The sequence below is a fragment of the Typopeltis vanoorti genome, chromosome 21 (genome assembly GCF_054136105.1).
Source record: "Typopeltis vanoorti isolate ZY-2024b chromosome 21, IOZ_Tvanoo_1.0, whole genome shotgun sequence".
Classification (NCBI taxonomy): Eukaryota; Metazoa; Arthropoda; class Arachnida; order Uropygi; family Thelyphonidae; genus Typopeltis; species Typopeltis vanoorti.
This window is the reverse complement of record NC_143569.1, coordinates 32,822,358-32,843,233: the sequence shown is the minus strand read 5'-3', so window position 1 is coordinate 32,843,233 and position 20,876 is coordinate 32,822,358. Positions and strand designations below refer to the sequence as shown.

The following is a 20,876-nucleotide window of genomic DNA, read 5'->3' as shown; positions in this document are numbered from 1 at the left end:
AGACCTTGATGCCACACCTTATTAAAAGCATTCGCAGCATCTATGAAGACCGCAGCTGTGTGGAGATTTCGACCAGTCGGTGTATTTGTTGTACAGTACTATGAATCCGAACTACTCATTCAGAATAATTCCTAATCTACCCATTGCTGATTGAAGCCTTGTTACAAGGATTTTTTCAGCAACCTTTCCAAGGCTAGATAGAAGACTGATAGGTCTGTAGCTTTTGGGGAGTTGAGGGTTCTTTCTAATCTTTTTGATTAGTGTGATATCCGCCGACTTCCAAGTTATGGGAAAGTGTTGGTATCTGAGGATGGCTTTGATTATGTTGACTAGATGCAGTATATCTTTTCTATGGAGTAGTTTGATTATTCTATTTGTGATTCCATCTGGACCTGGAGCGTTATTGTGGTTCAGCTTTTTCCTTTTTTAACGCCTTTTATTCCGTTATAGGGAGTAGGTGAGGCCTTTATACCCTATCTAGCTTTTGGAGACTGAGTGGGCAGCTCAATCTCCACCAGTAGCCAATCAGAGATAGCTTGCCCATGTCTATCACTAATTATAGGTCGCTACTGATGAAGAGACCAGCAAACAAGTGCTGACATCTCTTGTTGCCTAATCCTAACAGGATATGTTACTGTCTGAAATAATGTGAGTACTCCGGTCGATTTTCTTGAGTTTATGGGACGAAAAATCCGAGTTTCCGGGAGTGAAAACCCGCTTGCCTGTGCTCGATCGACTAACTCTGGAACTGGTCGAGGATAGGCTTAGAAAAAGTTCCACCAGTATGCGACTAGACTCGAATCTAAGTCTAATTTCGAGCGACCAAGTGCAGAGGATGCAAGCGTCACTTCCACTGAGCTAAGTGGATGTGTTGTTCAGATAGATTATGATATTTGAAATTTCTACTCGAGATGTGGGTGTGATAGGTTCTGAATTATCCTTTTGTTGTCTTTAGTCCTGGTTGACGCTGTGGTGAATCTTGTAGATAAGACTGATATTTAAATTTTCATAGGAAGGGTTATATTGTGTTTCTAAGAGCTGTTAATTACAACTTCAGCTCTTTCTTTGTATGTGTGAGCAATTCCTTTCTTGGTCTGTATTGGGAGTGTAGGTTAGCGTTTAGTTCTGAGGATTCTGATGAATTTCCAAATTGAGTTGTTCTCTGTGGTTAAGTTAGTCAGTTTGGTTTCTCAATCGTGGTTGCGACGTTTTTGAAGATCTTCACGGACTTATCTGTTTAAGTTATTCAGAATTGTTTTATCTTGTGGAGCCCTTGTACTGAGGTATCTCTTTCTGGCTTTGTTTTTTGCTCTTATTAGGTGAATGGTTTCTTCAAGGATCCGGCCACTTGGGTGAAAGACTGTGGTTTGCGTTACTAATGCTATTGCTTTTTTGATTTGACTGGTAAGGCTGTTTACGGCTATGTCTATCTCCTCTTTATTGTGGATAATAGGTGCTGCACCGACGTGATCTGAGAGAGTTCTGGAGAGCTTATCCCAAGATATAAACGAGTGCAGAGGAAAGAATTGCTCTTGTGAGCCGAGCTTAAATAGAATGAGGGTTGTGGTTAGAATATAACTACTTTAGCGTCCAGTTGATATTGGTATCTGATGTTCCTGAGAATGATGATGTCGAGTAAATCTGCGCTTCTAGCTGGGCTGTGATGGGTGCTCTGTAGATGCAAACGTCTTCTCATTTTTATTAATCTACCTGTGGGCACATGCCCGGTATATTTCTTTGTACCCATGAAGACCTAGGTGGCCAAAGCAAAATATTGGCTTACTAATCTAATTAGCTAAATAAATTTAGTTAATTATTAGTTTAAATAAAATAACGCTTTTTACATCTTTTAAAAATTAACATACACACTTATACCTATGTATTTACATAAGTATATATTTATAAAAAATGAACACTCAGTAGGGAAATACCTCTGTAATTCTCACATTCAGTTTTATTTCCCTTTTTATATATGGGTACTATGAGAGCTCTACTCCAATCATCGGGAATTTGTCCCTCTGTCCAGGCTTTCTGAATTTTTAATGGATGTATATATACATCCATATATATATACATATTAGTTTTTTGAACTAGCCAAAATTGGAGAGTAAAGAAGGTGGCGCGAGTTGTTCTCCTTTCATTTTTATGTGACAAAGTTTATTCTCAACATGTCTGTAGCTAGTGTTTTGAGCGTTGGTGGAGTTAGATCTTCGGGAACATCTGTAAGGACTCAGAATGGTATGTTTTTGTTATTGTAGTAAGGCACATTGTTGTTTATATCATAAATTTAGTTTGAAATATGCTAAGAACTCAAATGCATAATCTATTAAAAATGACAAACCAGCACATCTGCGTGTAGGGTTTGTCACATTTGATGTGTGCCCACGTTTTTAGGTTTAGCCATATAATTAAATTTATAATTTTGACATTCATGTATGCGCGTTGTTTTATTCAATTTAATTTTATTTTTACTTGTTTTTGCTAAATTGTTTAATATTTATTGCCCTTGGTAATGCTGTTGCGTCCCGTTGTGTTGTGATTGTGTTTGCAGTTTTATAGTACACGTACCGAAAAGGCGTGCCTGCTGGGATTTCATTCTAACAGCCTCAAGTCTATACCTTTACAAACAATCCATGTTGAAATTTTATTCATTAACTGTACTGTATGAAAAGTTCTTCGAAAACTGTAATATTTCGGGTTGAAAATGTAATATTCCAAAGGTAACAAATCGCATAAAATAAAGATTTTGAAATCTCCAGACAAGTGATGTTTTCTGAAGCATTGTTGCTTCTGAGTGAGATCTTGTGTTGGAAATGTGTTTCAGAGCAGCAGCTATATCAGCCCTTGTTAATAAGGTTTAATTCCATTTTTTTTATTGTTGAATGATATGCAGAGGATAATTCTTCATCGTCATCAAATTCCAGCCATGTGCCCTCAAGGGGTGTACAGGATATGATAGTACTACATGAAAAAAATTACATCATTACTAACTTCCTATCTACAATTTTCTTCCAAATCAGTCTGTTACTTGTCAAGACTCCAACATTATCAGATCTTATATTTTTATCGTCTAAGGCACTTTGTACCGTATCGATCCACCTATATCTTGGTCTTCCTCAGGGTCGTTTTGCTGCCAACCTGGCAGAGAACACTTGCTTTGCTAATCTTTCCTCGCCCATTCTGTTTAAGTGACCGTACCACCTGAGATTAGATCTGCTAACGCATTCCTGGATGCTGACAATGTCAAGTTCTTTCCTAATGTCCTCGTTTTTAATATGATATTGCCATTGATGCCATCTGTTCATGCCTATAATCTTTCTCAGGACTCTCATATCTGTGGTCTCTAGTCTTTGGTCAAGTGTTTTACTTCTGACCCAGCTCTCAGATCCATAAGTTAAAACTGGTTTGAACACTGTCTTGCTAATTTAGTGTTCCGACTAATTTCTCTCTTATTCCATATGAATTTATATAATTGACTTTCCACCATATCAGCTTTGCTGATTCTGTTGTCTATTTCTATATTTAATTTACCATCTTCACTAAAAATCGTGCCTAAGTAGCTGAAATGTTTTACTTGTTCCACAGGTTCTCCATTCACAACACAGTTGACATTTTCAATGATTCTGCCTATTTTCATTGTCTTTGTCTTTTTATTGCTGACCTTCCTACTATATCCATTACAACAGCTATTCAATTTAGTTAGAGAATCTTGCAGACTTCTAGCGGATTTATTTAGAAGTATAACATCATCCACATAAAGCAAAGAGCTGACATTAACATCTCAAAATTTGATATCATGTTTAATACCACATTCCTTCATAATGTGATCCATATAGATAATGCATAACAGAGGGGATAATGTACATCCTTGTCTCACACCAGATTTAACATTAAACCATCTTTCTGTACTTCCTTCAATTCTAACTGCTGACTTACAACTCAAATAAAGACTAAGTATTGCTTGATATAATGCCTCATTGACACCATATAACTGTAGTGTATTGAATAGTTTCTCCTTGGCACCTTGCATATGCCTTTTCCAAATCGACAAAACTTAAATACAGATCTTTGTTATATTCCCATGCTTTTTCGACTGTTTGTCATAAAGTGAAGATCTGATCCTGACAGCCTCTATTTGTCCTGAATCCAGCTTGTTCTTCACCAAGCTTTTCTTCCACAATTCTTCTCAACTGTTTCTCAAGTATACTTGCATAGATCTTGCCAGGAACACTCAGTAGGGAAATACCTCTGTAATTCTCACATTCAGTTTTATTTCCCTTTTTATATATGGGTACTATGAGAGCTCTACTCCAATCATCGGGAATTTGTCCCTCTGTCCAGGCTTTCTGAACTATGCAGCCACTGTGAGACTCTTATACCACCATACTTCAGTATTTCTGGTCGAATATCATCTACTCCTGCTGCCTTTTCACATTCCAAGCCTTTGATGGCTTTTTCTACTTCAAGTATGGATATGTATTCCTGACTGCATGCCTGGTCAGTGTTTTTTACTTACTGTGCTGTCATCACTGCTTGTTTCATTTAGCAGTTTTTCAAAGTAATTACTCCATATTTCAAGGATATCTTTTTCTCCCGTTTTCATGTCGCCTTTATCATCTCTAACTCCTTTTATAGCACTCTTTCCTCCATTCCTAAGCTTTTTCAACAACCTGCAGAATATTTTGCCACCTTCTTGTTATTTAATTTCTATATGCTTGCCAAAGTCCTCCCATGACTTGTTTGGCTAGTTTTACACAGTGTTTAGCATTCTTGCATTTTTCTCTATATTCTCTAAGAGCGCAAGCTGACTTATTTGACAGGAACTTTTGATATGCTTTCTTCTTTTCCTTCACTACCTCTTTAACTTCCTGTGTCCACCAGGGAGATCGGATTTTTTTTATCCTTGCAGACAACCTCATCACATGCCTCTCTGGCAGAATCAATCAATGTTTTCTTCAGAGTTTGCCACTGAATCTCCAAGATTTGATTCCCGTTCTCAAACTCGTTCATTTTTTCTTCAATAATCTTTCTGTGTTTTAGTCTACAGTTCACATCTGAGAGCTGTTCAACTTTTATTTGCTTTAAAACTTTCTTACATGTTATTCTTTTCAATATGAAATTCAATTTTATCCTGCTCAAGACTAAATAGTGATCACTTCCAATTTCAAATCCTCTGTACACTCTGGTGTCCTGTACCAGGGAGAAAACATCACTATCAACAATAACATAGTCAATGAGAATTTTCTTATTCCTTGCCTCATCTCTCCATGTGAATTTGTGCACATTGTCCTGAGCAGAAATCCAACAGATATTTTCCATTATTATTAGCTATGCTCTTTTCTCCAAATTTTCCCAAAATATTTTTGTATATCTCACAATCATTTCCTACTCTATTTAGATCCCTAACAAGGACCAACTTTTCCTTTTTCATTGTGTCAGTTGCTTTTTCTAAAGCCTCAAAAAATTCCTCCACTTCTACTTTAGTAGAACCTTCTGTGGGACCATAGGCACATATAAATCTTGTTGTTCAGTTCCCCATTCTCATATTTGCCCACATTACTCTACTTGAAACTGACTGCCATTCAAGAAGATTAGCCTCGTATTTTGTGTTAAATACTATGTCTACTCCTTCTTTTCCTTGATTGTTATTGCCTGAATATAACATTTTGTATTTATTGGTCAGAAAGATCTCACCAGTTTTGGTCTTTTTTTGTTTCATTCACCCCTATTATGTCAAACTGGTACTTATTTAATTCCTCAGCTATCTCCATTTCTTTGTCATTCAGGCTTCTTACGTTGATAGTACCGATCTTTAACTCTGATGATGTTGAGTTGGGGTTTGTTTTCAGATTTGTTCCAGTAGCTGACTTTTCGCTGTTCGTGCTGGTTCCCTGGCGAAAACAACGGGAACCTTGTTTATCCGGGCGACACCCCAGCTGGCATGAAATTTTGTCGTGTTGTACCATAATTTTTAATTTTAGTTTAACCAATAAGAGTACAATTTGGTCGGCTAAATCCCAAATTGCCAGCCCATCCTCGTTTGTTCAGTATCCAAGTAGATACCCAACAGGGTGCACCACGAGAAGGTGAGGATTGGACATTAGGTCAGAAGCTCTGGTCGGTTCTTCGCATTCCTTTAAAGGCTATGTGTGAGGTCTCCTCTCAGTTATACAGCTTTGACCCTTAAGCACCCCTGGGATAATTCTTTTGATTCTTTTTATTGAGGATAAATTTAATCCTGGGATGAAGTTTTTAAAAACTTACCTATTGTGATTCATTTCCACAGCAATAATGGCAACATATTATCAGCTCCATAAGGATATTTTTATATGGAATTTAATTTTTCCTTCTAAGAACTGAGTGCAGTGTGCTAGATTGCCCATTGGAGTTTATTTAAACTTGTTTATAGGCTATGTGGGAACAACATTCTCATTTGGGAAAAAACACTAGATAAGATTAAAGAAGGTGGAAGCATTTCAACAAATGGTATGAGAATAAACTACCTCTGCTTTGCAGGTGCCATCATCCTGATTGCAGAAGATGCAGAAATTCTATACACAGAAGCAAAAAGATATGTGCTAAATGCAAAATTGAAAAAACTAAATGATATTTTGACAACAGGAGTTATTGAACAAAGTTACCATAGAAGGTTTTAAACTAGAAAATGTGAAACACTTCACATATCTTGGATTCCACACGATGCATGACTTGAACCCCATAAAAGAGGTAAAAATTGGAAAATTCAAAAGATGTTGTTGACAATGTTCTTCTTGAAATTGAACAACAACATGCATATGAAGACAACAAACAAATGGAATGTGAAGATCAGGTTCCAAAGGAGATAACAATAAAGAACTGGATGGAATTTTTTGCAGTTTAGAATCGCTTAAGCAGCAAATAATGGATATGGATCCAGATAATGCTTGTTTGCCGAGGTAGAAATTATGCTGATAAGAAATAAAACTAAAACTATTCAAATGACTCTTGATAACTTTTTTGGATAAAATAATTGCATTAACTAATGTATGTAGGTACAAGCATTTATTAAACATTTACTTTGCATTCATTTTTTATCTTTCCTAGAAGAGTACCATATAAAACGAATTATTAATAGAGTAATCGATCATGGATGAATTGTAATTTTTACCATTGATTATTACATTTGATTAATGTGATTTTGATATGTGGTGACATTGAGGGATTAATTAATCACGTTAATCAAGGGATACCTGTATATATTGTTCAAATTTCAAAAAGATACTATTAAAATCATCTAAGTCTATGCCCCCCAACAATAAGTCATACTGATGAAGAAATTGAAACCTTCTATCATGATGTATCCCAACTCTACAATAAAGGAAAACATCATTTCAGAATTGTAATGGGAGACTTTAATGCTAGAATTGGTATACAACATTCAGATGAAAGCTCAATGGGAAATTTTGGATATAGCATGAGAGATGATAGAGGACCAAGGTTAATAGAATTTGCAGAAAAAGAAAGCCTGTATATCATGAATTTCTTTTTCAAGAAAGAAAAACATAGGAAGTGGACATGGAAAAGTGTAAATGAAAAAACCAGTGAAATTGGCTTTATCCTCAGCAATAAAAACATCTTTCAAGACTGCTCTGTTATAAACACCTTCAACATTGGAATTGAGTATCGTATGCTGCACAGTGAAATCCAAATAAACTGCCAAAAAGAAAGAAGAACAATGTTTCGAAGATTAAAGCAAAGTATAGATGTACACAAACTCAACATTAAAAAAGATATGTTTCAACACGAACTAAACAATAAATTTAAACATCTTATCATAGATGACAATGCTGATCTATCAGAAAGTAATGACATTATTACCCAAAACCTTTTACAATGCTCACTTGAAATAGCTGGTACCACAGAACAGAAGACAACATTTCTGAAGAAATAAAACAGCTTATGAAAAAACAAAGAGAAATGAAACAATCAATTAACCTACAGCAGTGTTTCTCAAAGTGTGGTACATACCCCCTAATAACCTTTGAAAAGTCGTTAGGGGGTATGTGGCAATTTTCAGCTATGCATAATTAAAGGAGTCATATTTTTCAACAAATAGTGCAATTAGAGACAACCTGGATAAAATGGCACTAATGAATCCCATCCCCCCTCCAACAGAAACTGCTCTATAGACCAAGCAAAACCATATGTTGCTAGTTGGTTTTGCTTGACACCACCCACATCGTTAACTTGTTAAAACTAAGAAATATATAGTGAATTTGTTTCAGATATTTTGGAATTCGGTTGAAGGGAATTAGCATTTCAACTCAACTGTTGAAATGCTAATTTGTCTTTGTTTCGTGCAATCTTTTGTTAATACCGCACCAATCATATGCAGTTCTTCGCTGCTCTACGTATCTCAAGTCTTGTAAATTACTGGTAATTTTTGCTTGGAATAATGGGAAAGATGACGACACTGTTTGGGTAGATGACTTTGACGATGCACACAAAGAAACTGTTCTCGATACCAAAAGTAGTGATAGCGAGTAGGAGCATCTTGGTAAGTCGCACCATTTTTAGTTTTTTTCTGAAAACTTTAGTTTCCGAAAATTCCCGCACGTATCTCGCAACCCGATTTTTTAGCTTTAATTTTGGGAAAAAAGTTAGTTATATTTGAGTAAATACAGTATTTTTTTTTTAGCTTTCAAATTCTTATGTATGGATCTTTGGTTAAAGATTGGATTTATAAAACCCTCAAAAGAGAGCAATATAGCAAATACAAGTAGCTGTAGCAACAAGAAAACGTTGATGTTGCATCTGGATCAAATGAAATTGATGAGTGTGTCGTCTGACATCTCTAGAGAACCAAAATTTAAAAATAAATCATATTTTTGTTTACATGAACATATAAATTCAAATAAAATAGATATTTAATTTTAATTAATATTTTTAATTAATTAATTAATTTTTTTTAATTAACTAATTAGGGGGTACTTGGTAATAATGAAAATTTAAGAAGGGATACACGGATATCTGAAGTTTAAGAAACACTGACCTACAGAATAAAATTGAATATACTGAATTGTGCCAAAAGATCAGAAAACGTATCACAGAAGAAATAAGAAAATTCAATTGTAAATTCGTACAACAAACAATTGAAAACAATCGTAATCTCAAAAAAGCCAAACAATAATTAATGAACACCAATAAACAGATGGTTGCAGTCAAACTACAAGATGGGACCATTATCAGAGATAGATATGCTATAACAAAAAGAGTTGAAGAGTTTTACTCAGTATTATATTGGGATGATGAATTAAATAAAGAAGACAACTACAAAACAGCTGAAGTACCACAGATTCTACCAGAAGTTATGTAGAGCATCAAAAGCTTGCAAAATGGGAAAGCTGTAGGTGAGGATGGAGTTATAGCTGAACTTCTGAAAACAGGTGCCGAAATAATCTACGAACTCTTAGCAAAACTATTTACTTTATGCCTGAAGAAAAATGATGTACCAAGAACATGGAAGAAGGCTATCCTAATTCTGATACATAAAAAAGTGAGGTAAAAGACTTGACGAACCACTGACCTATCAGTCTACTATCAGTGGTTTACAAAAGTCTTAACTCCTAGGCTTTGTGCAACTTTAGACCTAGCACAACCAAAAGAACAGGCAGGTTTTCGAAGGGGCGTTAGTACAATGGACCATATTCAAGTTGTACAGCAGATTATTGAACAGTAATGAATATCAATTACCACTGTCTTTGTTTTATTCACTCTGAGAAAGCCTTTGATTCACTTAAAACCTGTGCAATACGTAAAGCATTACAAAACCAACAAGTGGAGGAGATCAGGACTATCAAATCAGCATACATCAATGTCACAGCAGCAATTCATTTCAATGAAAACATCTCTACTGTGGAAATACAGAGCAGTATAAGACAGTGACACAATATTTCCAAAATTATTCACAGCATGCCTAGAAGAAATATTCAAACTTCTTGATTGGGAAGGAAAAGGTCTGTAGATAAACGGAAGATATTTAACCCATTTATGCTTTGTGCATGATAGACTCGTATCCATGAACTCCAAATTGCTAGCAAAACAGCTGACCTAAAGAAGACCCAAGTTATGTTCACCAGCTTTGTTCAACCAGAAGAATTAAAAATCAATAATGAGGAAATTAAACAAGAAGATCATTACATATACTTAGGACAACAGAAATCAATGGAGCAAAATATCATGGATGAAATTAAAAGGCTCACGATGCTTGGGTGGAAAGCATTTGGAAAATTATATTCAAAAGCCAACTACCAATATGCCTGAAGAGAAAAGTTTTTAACCAGTATATTCTTCCTATACTAACATATGGCTCTGAAACACGGACACTAAATGCAAAGGAAATTCAGAAATTAAGAAAAGAAGTATGCTTGGTATCTCAAGACTGGATCACAAAAGGAATACGTTGATAAGAAACCAAATCAAAAGTCTCTGACATCATAGGAAGAGTGAAACATCTGAAGTTGCAATGGGCTGAGCATATTGCTCGAAGACACGATCAACAATGGACAAAAGAAGTATACTGGATTGGATTCCACGAGAGGTAAAATGATCACAACGCCGACTGGTGGATTGATGATATCATCAGATTTGCAGGAGTGACATGGGAAAGGAGAGCCATGGACAGACAGTTTTGGAGTAATCTTGGAAAGGCCTTCATCCAGCAGTGGATTGACAATGGCTGAGAATGACTATTATATATACGTGTGTGTGTGTGACTAATTTCTCTAAGACCTTGACAATGATTCCTGATATGCTAATCGGTCGGTAATTTACAACAGCAGTCTTGGAACCACCTTTATGCAGTGGAACTATTTTCCCCTCCTTCCACCCCCTCGGGACTAACCCAGACCCGAGACTCAAATTAAACAAAATGGTCAAGGGTACTGACAATTCTTTAGCTGCTTCTCTTACAACACGAGCTGGTATACCATCCAATCCCACAGATGTATTGACATTGAGGTTATGCAATAGACTACTCACCTCCACTTCATTCACCACAATTCCCGTATAATCTACTGGTACATTCGTTTCTGCAATGTCACCACCTGGATGATATATTCTTGCAAAGTGCTCACTCAGTAACTCAACTATATCAACTGATTCAGTTACCTCCCTACCATCGGCATTCTTTAAAATCATTCTGCCATGTGCATTTTTCCTTTTACTTGCTACATATCTAAAAAATTGTTTAGGATTCTCTTTATCCTGCATGGCCAATGTTCTTTCGTAATCCTTTCTTGCTTTTTTTACCACACTCGTTACCCTTCTGGCCTACGCTTTATACCGTTCGTGTGCCTGCCGGTCACCTTTCTCCTTAAATTCCCTCCATAGTTGTTTTTTTTTTTTTGCGGCTCAAGCTTAATGGTGTTATTCATCCATTTAACCCTACTTGATTTATTATTCAGACTCTAGGTATACAGTCGGCCATTGCTTCATGCGAACACTTCTTAACTACCTCCCATGCACTATCGACTTCTAGTCCTTGCAGTTGTACATGCCATGGCACTGAACCAATCAAACTCCTAAGCTTGTCATACTTTCCATCCCGATAATTCCACATGTACCCTGTCTTAATTGAAAATTGAAAATTCTACACCTTTAGCCACCTTCTAAGTCAAGACCCTATGATCACTCTCACTGATTGGTGGCAATGTGGTCATATTTGTTACAGCCAAATCCTCAGATGTAATTACTAGGTCAAGCACTCTCTGACCCCTAGTATTTTCCATTACATGCTGTCGCAAATAGTTATCCCTTAATAACCGCATAAAATCCAATTCCTTCCTCCCATGTGCCCTTTCCTCTTTCCAGTCAATGTTACCATAATTGAAATCATCCATAATAATTACTCTCCTTCCACTCATTTCTTCTATTTGCCTATGCATACTATCCCCACCATCTATTCCATCACCTGGTCTATAGCAGCACCCAATTGTATATTTTGTTCTGCTAGATTCTATCTCTCACCAAACAACCTCAAATGTGCTCTTTTGTCTATCCTGCAGTTCAACTTCTATTCTCCTTGGCTGCAGCTCATCAGCTATCATCAACAATACTCCTCCCCCCCATTTTATTCTCCCTGTCATTCCTGAACACACTATATTCACATTCAATCCCACTAGCTATATCATCTACAGTCAGCCATGTTTCACTAATACCAATAACCTGTGGTCTGGAAGTGCCAACCATGGCCAAAAACTCTTCCTTCTTGTTCCTAATACTAGCATTAGTGTACATGAATTTAAGACCCCCATTAGCCCCAACCCTACCTTGATGCCTTATATTAACTATCCCACTCTGATTTGTTGTACTTATTTGCTCGGGCATATTATATTCATTCTTACATTCAACTGCCTCCCCCAGGACTGTATATCTACTCTCCTCCCCCCATAATAAATCTAGTTTCCCTGAATTGCACATTCACCACATTCAGCAACCCTTTCTCAAGTCTTCTTATACCGTGACCATTCAAATGCAAGCCATCCATCTTATATAGATCCTTTCGCCCATTGAACTCACTCCACGCGTCCACAAATTCCACACCACTCGTCATACATAACCCATGCATAAAGTCATTCGCAATTATGGCTCTCCTTTTAAACATTTCACTCTCATACCGTGGCAAAAGACTAATCATTCTAACTCTCTCACTCTTTTCTTTTGCTACCTCAAACAATTCATTCAGGTCTTCTATCATTTCCATTTTGTCTCCTTTCAAATCATTCGTACCTGCCACAACAATCATTTCTTTCACCCTTTCCTTTTGCTCTCTAATAGACTCAGTTACATCCTTTATGGTCGCACCAGGTTGGTACGATTTTGTCAAATCCTCTACTATCACGCCTCGTACTAACGAGTCTCCATACAGCACTCTATCCTTCATTTGTTCATGTTCACACTCATACGTCTATTTTTCCTGTCATACTTTTTATTATTGGCTGGTTCATTCAGTCGACTTTTGCTCATTTGCTCTAGCTGCTGTTTTGCCCTTTGTATCACACCATTCAACAATGTGATCTCACTCATTGCGTCTATCTCATCTTTTTTGTTCTCAGTAAAACCATTAATACTATCATTCACACTTTCTAAATTCACACTCTCAGAATTCTCTGGTACAACCTCGCCGTTTCATGTCATATCCCTCTTTGGCAAAAATATCGCACTCATGACCCGAAATACTCTTCAATTTCTCATTCTCCCTACATTTTCTACACACATTCACTCCTTTATTATCATCTAACCGCACTCCGCAAAGTGTACATTTCGCAGCTAGTACACTGAATTATCCTTGTTATAACTTTTAAAAAGGGAGACAGAAGATATTAAAAATTAATACACTATCAGTCTCCTTTCAGTAATGTACAAAATTTTTACAAAAATCATTAGCAACAGAATAAGAAACAAATTAGATGTTTGCCAACCTCCAGAACAAGCTAGATTTAGAAAATACTATAACACTATTGATCATATTTATTTAATAAGACATGAATACCAAAATCCCTTAGGTATGGCATTTATTGATTTTGAAAAAGCATTTAAAATAATTGCCTCTAGCGTAATTGGAAGAACAACGGTACATTGCGCCCTTCAATTGGAAAAGGCCTAAGTTCGATTCTTGCAACAAGAGGAATCTTTATGTATTTTTTCATTTGAAGATGAGTTAGCCCATCTCATTGGGAGGTAGCAGGGTTTTTCATCCTGCATACAGACAGACTGGCCATGAAAACATTCAATTTACAGACAAAAAAAAATACTACTTTTGGTGATGGGCAGTAGATGGCGTTGGTGTAGGTGATGGTAGTAGTGATTCGCTGTGGTTGGATGGGGTGGTGGTGGAGATGGAGAGGTCAAGTAGGTGCTCTCCCTCAATGAGTTTGGATTCCTTGGAGGTGTCATGTTATAATAATAATAATTCGATTCAATCTCTACATTAGCTATTTTAGAAGCCCTTAAAAATCAAGGAATTCAAGAAATTTATCACGTTGTCATACTTATATGTGAGGGTGGTCTGAAAAGTTCTCGGCCTAACAATTAAAAAACGAATTAATAATTTCAAAGTCATTTTTATTTTGCAACATAATCTCCCTTAAGACTAATACGTTTATTCCAGCGATGCTCCAGCGCCATTATCGTGTCCCTGTAATGGTTCTCAGTATGATCTGCAAAATAACCCTCTAGCTGTAGTCACCTCTTGATTCGAAGAAAAATGCTGACCAGCGAGGAAGAGTTTTAGTTTTGGGAAGAGATAGAAGTCAGAGGGAGCCAAATCTGGCGAATAGGGTGAATGTTCCAACAATTCATAGTGCAGATCCCTTAATTTTCCCATTGTCAAAACACCTTTCTGGGCAGGTGCATTGTCCTAATGAAAGATGATTTTTTTCTTCTGCAAACCTGGTCTTTTCTCATGAATTTTTTCATCTAGTCTATTTAAAAGATCGGAATAATATTCCCTGGTTATTGTTTTACCCTTTTCAAGATAATTAATAAACAAAATGCCTTGAGCATCCCAAAATACTGATGCCATGACCTTTCCTGCCGGTGGAACCGACTTTGTCTTCTTTGGTGCTGAACAACTGGCTTCTGTCCACTGTTTTGACTGTTGTTTGGATTCTGGTGTGTAATGGTGAATCCAAGTCTCATCCATAATAATAAATCAACACACAAAATCAGTTTTATTCTTGTTAAAATGCTTCAAGCACTATTCAGAGATTTTAATGCGAGTGTGTTTTTGATCTGCTATGAGCAAGCATGGCATGGATCATCTTCAAGGCTGGTACAGCCACGTTTAAACTCTACAACCCATTTCTTAATTGTCGAAAACAAAGGAGAAGAGTGCCCACAAACTTTTATGAACTTTGAATGTATTTCTTTTGGCGTTAAACCTTCTTTTACAAAGAATTTTATATCCACACGATACTCGATTTTATCCATTTCAGGAGATAGAGACAACATTTTTGCTTCAGACAGCTGTATAAAACAAACTACTTGAAAATAAATTACTTATTCCTGACATCACCTCCTCCTCAGATAACCAAGTCTCACTTATTTCAAGTATCTTTGGGCATATTCACTTAATCATTGCAACAAACAAAGCTCTCTTATTTTGAATACTCCTTACATTTGTGTACAAACGTAATCTCTGTGTCTTTGAGGACATTCTACCAGTACCAACATTCTCTATTCTAGCCGCCGTAACACACCTCTCTTCGGTCTGACTACTCCTGTTTCCCCTCATCCTGACTGATTTCCATTCCTACCTGTCTCATCTTTAAATGTCTTGAAATGGAGGAAAGATTGTTAAAGAAGGTGATAGACATTGAAGATAATTATTTAAGTGTTTGAAGTAATTAGTATTATTACATGATACCTCTTGAACTCATCACAGCAGGATGCTCTGCATTCAATATCACTACATGCTACACTAAATCATCCACCTATATACAATATCATCATCTATTGCTTACAACACCAGTAACTGTTTACTTTGAAAAGTTGCTAAATGCAACAAGATGTGGTAGAAAATAATGAAGAGGAATTGCAGTCAGGAGTGTTCTGTACTTTAAGTAGAAAAAGGTATCGAAAACCTAAAGTGTAGAAAGGTAGCTGGAATAGATGATATTCAACTAGAAATCAAACAAGATATAAATCTTGGTATAGTATGCCCACCATTTGTAGATCTCTGCTTGGTGTTTTGCCAAGAATAATCGATTCATGCTGAAGGGGAGAAAGAAATGAAGGATGTACGAATCGGTCGCCAACATGCAAAATCACTTGCTTTCTTGTCTGTCGCTGTACTAGTAATAGCTTGATTTTTTGTTGTCGCTTTTTTTTTGCATTTTTTTTATTATTATTAATTTGTATGATGGATCCAGTACAGTCAACAAGTTCTGTTGTTAAATGTATCAGTAGCTCTTGCAAAAGAATATTGAATAATGCACTGACATTCTGTGAAAAAATCGTTAAAAGGCAGTCTCCTTGTTCCCCTTTCTCAAGTCATAAAATGTGCAAGTGCAATTGCAGGCTTATTGGGGTCGACTGTTAAAAGAATTCGTAGGGAATCAAAAGGTGAAGGTAAGCCAAAATTTAAATCTCCTAAAAATAAAAAACGCCAGAGAAAGAAAAACATCGAAACCGTAGCTTTGAATGATTTTGATGTAGACGTTAAAAGAACTATTCACGAATTTTACATGGTCGAGAAAAGAGTGCCAGCTGTTCCGAAATTGATTCCTGTGCTTAAAGAAAAAATTTAATTTTCCTTGGAAAAGAGAAACTTTAAGGAAAATACTTCATGAAATCGGATTTTGCTTTAATGGCATTGCTATATTAATGCTGTTGAGTATGTTTGGGCAGAAGTGAAAAGTTTCATTTGCCATCGCAACATAGCTGGGGATATTGACATGTCGAAACTTTTAAGCTTTCAGAACAGGCAATTGAAAGTATTACAGTTCAAAATGGGAAAATATTGCTCCCATGTCTCATTGGAAAAAATGTATTGGGACAGAGACAGAATTATCGAAGAATTATGCGAACCTTTGGTGAATCAGTTTAAGTGAAAGTGATGGCTATTCAGACACCTATTCAGGTGACTGAAGATTAAAAAGATTTGATAATGGTATTTTTTTCCAACCTTCTTTTTGCATGGGTTTGTTAAGAGTCACAACAAGTCATAAATAATTAATCGGTTTAGGACATTAAAGTGTCTCAGTTCTCTCAACCGTAAGTTTAGAATATCTAAGTGCATTTGACAAAAATTTCCATTTTTCTGTATAATTATTTTTATTTTATAGAAAACTTTCTTAAAAATAAATTTCGTTTTATTAATAAATATTACAAAAATTCAAATTTTTGTAATACTCTACGTACATTTTTCCAACTGTTATACAAGCAAAATAGTTACACTTTAAAAACTACAATGTTCGTAAAAGAAAAGCTAAATTTTCCAACCTGTAATAATAAACAAACTCATCCCAGAAGATTGATTACCCTATTATCGGAATGGATTCTCCTTTTTGGGACATGCCGAAGGGTCTCTAATCTGTGGGTGAACTATATTTAGGCTTATACATTGATTCTCTTGCATTGTTTTTTCATTTTTAATGTGGGTGAGTTTTGTGGCGAGTAGTTTTATCTGAGCACATTAATTTTGCCCAGTGGACTGAGGTTTTATAGTTCCAAATTGTTGGGTGGCACGGGGTGATGATTTTGATGGATGTATTACTCGTGTGTGTCATTACATTCAGGAATGTGAGTAGAGCTATTTGCAGGTGACATGGTTAATTAGAATGGAAGAGGAAAGGTTAGCAAGACAGATGTTTGATGCCAGGATCACAGGGAAAAAAAGACTTAGAGGAAAACCAAGATCTAGGTGAATTGATGCATTTGGACGTTCTTCAGAAGACTGAAATATGAGATTAATAATGACAGATAAGACTAATCTGGAGAAAGATTTGAAAGGAAGCAAAATATTTTTTTTGTATACTATCATTATCCTATACATCCCTTGATAGTATATCTAGAATTAGTTGTGTGAATATTGACTGTTGACCATTGCATGAAGCAATGGTCAGTACTGCTTATTTTTGAACACAATTCCCGTAGGTACTTGATATTTTCCATTTATTTCATTACAATATGGTATTAAAAACACTCCACATTTTGAAAAATGTGTACTGAAGAACAAGCCCAGTAATCTCATTAAATAATTTTGTCATTTATGTACTAAGTTAAATTTAAGTTGTGATCAACTTTAGTTATTATTATTAGTTTTTTTTTTTAATTTGCATGTGTGCTATTTTGTTCAAGTTTGGCTTGAAGTATAATTATGTACCATTAAAAAAATTTAAGAAATTTTAGTTTTACTAAAATGAAATCATGCTAAAAGAACTAGTCGATTTTGTTTTTATGGAACAAACGAAATTCTGTTCCATCAGTTTCTTAAATGCTATTTGAATAACTGTTCTATGAGATGATGTATGATCCGTGAAGTCAAGTTTAAAGGTTCCATTTCTTTATATTTCGTATGGGTTGGATTTGTCAAATAGAAAGATAAAAATGAATACACACACACACACTAAAACTAGATACTGAAAAATCCCAAATTTGAGTTCAGATTGTCTCTAATCCACTGGACTATGTCCGGGGTAGCCTGGAAGAGGTCCGTCAATGTGCCCTTAAAACTCCGCAGTGAACAGTCCTGGATAATATGATTGCCAGTCTGTTGATCAGCACCACAGTCATATGTTGGGGATTAACATAAGACTCGCTTGTACATCATGGTAGCACATCTGGCATAGCCTATCCTCAGATGGTTGAGTGTGCTCCATTGTCGTCTGGGAAGTTCAAAGCCAGGTTCTTCCATTCAATTTCAGGAGAATATGTATCTGGTTGCTGAGTTTTCCAGATCGTGTTGCAGGACTTTAAGCGAATAGATAGTAAATTTTAGAAAGTAAGTTATTTCCCATGCATTTTATCTGCTCTCTGTTAGTGGCAACTTTCCTTCTTATGTCTGGTGGTATGATGCTAGAGAGTGTTGGTAGCCACTCAACAGGTGTAGACTTTATGTAACCTGTGATAATTCTCATGGTATCATTAAGTTGCACATCGACCTTGCTGACATGGTGACTCAAATACCACACTGGAGCACAGTATTCTGCACAAGAGTACACTAGGGCATGGGCAACAGATTTTAAAGTGTTGGCTTCTGCCTCTCAGCCCGAACACACAAGTTTCCTGATGATGTTATTCCTAGTTTTTAGCTTTTGGCAGACATTTTCCAAGTGTTTCTTGAAGGTTAAAGAGCGATCTAAGGTGACTCAGAGATATTTTGGGTTGAGGTTGTGCTTCAAAGTTTCTCCTTTGAATGAGACCCTCAACCATTCATCAGCTTGATGATTGTTCAAGTTTTAGAGGGATTTGGTCAGAGATGCCATTTGATGCAATAGTTGTACAGAACCATTTGTCTGCAGTTCACCCCTAAAAGCCATTGGCCTCTTCTTTTTAAAACTTAAGTCTTCTTTTCAGTGTGCTGCTAATTTTTATCTTATTCAAAACTAAAATGGTAATCACTTCATTTGAAATCCTTTCTATATTTCTGCTTCTTGAATGTGTCATAACTTTAGGTGATTAAAGTTATTGCGCTTCTTTGATCCTGTTCAATCCCATATAACTTGTAATATAGAAAAATAAATGATAATGCAATTTGTCAACCAATATAGAAATTAAAGAGGATACTGAAACAGGAGCACCATGCTACAAACTGATTTTAAATGTTAAATCATTCCAACAGTTCTAAAAATCTAGAATAATTTTGAGTAATGAACAGATTTTGAGCTGATTTGTATGAAGATGTTTAAACTGTAAGATGTTTATTTACTTTTCTTTTTTTTTTTTAGTTATGGCAGCATGTTCTATTGCAAACATAGTGAAGAGTTCACTGGGTCCAGTGGGACTAGATAAAATGCTAGTAGATGATATTGGAGTAAGTGAGTTTTTGTGTATAATAAACATCTTCTTTTGTATTAGTTAATTTATATTGCAGCACGGTTTGATCTCTATGTAAAGTGTTGCAAAGTAATTCACTTTCATTTAAATATTACAATGAATAAAAAAAAATTATCTTAAATTATTATAAGAACCCAAATCTTAAATTGTTATAAGAACCCGCTCTTTAAAACTTGAGCTTTTTCTTGGTTTTATTCGTTGACCAAATATTTGTAAATGATATGCACGAATTGTCAACAAGTTTCACCAGCTGTTCTGTCTGGCTTCTTCAAGGCAAGTATAACAGTACACACTAACGTTTACTAGTAAAAAAGAAGAATGGAGTAACACAGTCAAATAAATTAAAACTGACTCATAACATCATAAGCATGGAACGTGGTGTCTCAGTCATTGTTTATTGAGTGCGTTATATAGTTTTTAGCGAATGAAATTCTGGTAAGCTGAGTGAACTTATTAGGCTTTTACAGATGTCTTTCAGAATCATTTCTTGATTTCTGTTTAGATTTTCTCCAGAGTGGAGTACAACCACGGCTTCTTTAAAGTTTCTACATCGAAAATCTTCTTTTATATAAGGCATGGAGCTGTTATCCCAATCGATGGTGTGGTTAGAGTTCGAGAAGTGATGGGCTAATCGTGAAGTATCTGTTCTGTTGTTCACGTCCCATATATGTTCTTTTTTTTTTTAATTTCCAGGCTTCTTGATATTTGGCCTATGTAATTTAATCCACAGGAATGTGGAATGTTGTATACACCTACGTATTTGAAGAAGTCATTAATGTCCTTTGGAGATCAAAACAGTACGCCACATTAAAATGTGGCGTATTGTTTTGACAGGTTTGAGAGCAACTCGGACGTTGAAAGACTTAAGGAGTTTGGCTATTTTTGTTGACACTGAGCCTGCATAACAGATGACAGTGGACGATGTATATTGCGAGACAGGAGGTTGCTGCTGCTGTGGAAGGTTTCTATGAAGAATCTTTTTGATTATATTTCTTGGGTAACTGTTGTTTACTAGGTTTGAGATATGAGAATGAGTTCATCAAGGAGATCTTTTTCTTCTGAGATAATATTGGTCGCTCTATTTTTAAGCATATGTATTATGCTGAGTTTTTGAGCAATAGTGAGACAATTTGAAATGCAGGTAACGTCCGGTGTCTATTGGTTTTTGATAGATTGAGTTGGATTTGTCCAGCTCATTAAAAAAAAAAAAAACTCTTTATTAAATATTGTTTAACAATATTTAATAAAGAGTGTTTTTATTAAATATTCTGAGTTTGATGTAATTACCAAATGTGTAATTAAGTCAAACGAAACATATGTTATCTGACTAAAAAGCA

General features: G+C 35.8%; 1 protein-coding gene across 1 annotated transcript in view; it reads left to right on the top strand.

Moving 5' to 3' along the window:
• Positions 1-2,092: 2,092 nt before the first annotated feature.
• The window catches only part of CCT1 (chaperonin containing TCP1 subunit 1), a 151,027-nt gene continuing 132,243 nt past the window's right edge, over positions 2,093-20,876 (top strand). Inside the window, exons 1-2 of the mRNA XM_090410855.1 lie at positions 2,093-2,238; positions 19,431-19,516. Of these exons, the coding sequence (XP_090266981.1) occupies positions 2,169-2,238; positions 19,431-19,516 (156 nt within the window). The 5' untranslated portion in view covers positions 2,093-2,168. The remainder of the gene's footprint in view (positions 2,239-19,430; positions 19,517-20,876) is intronic.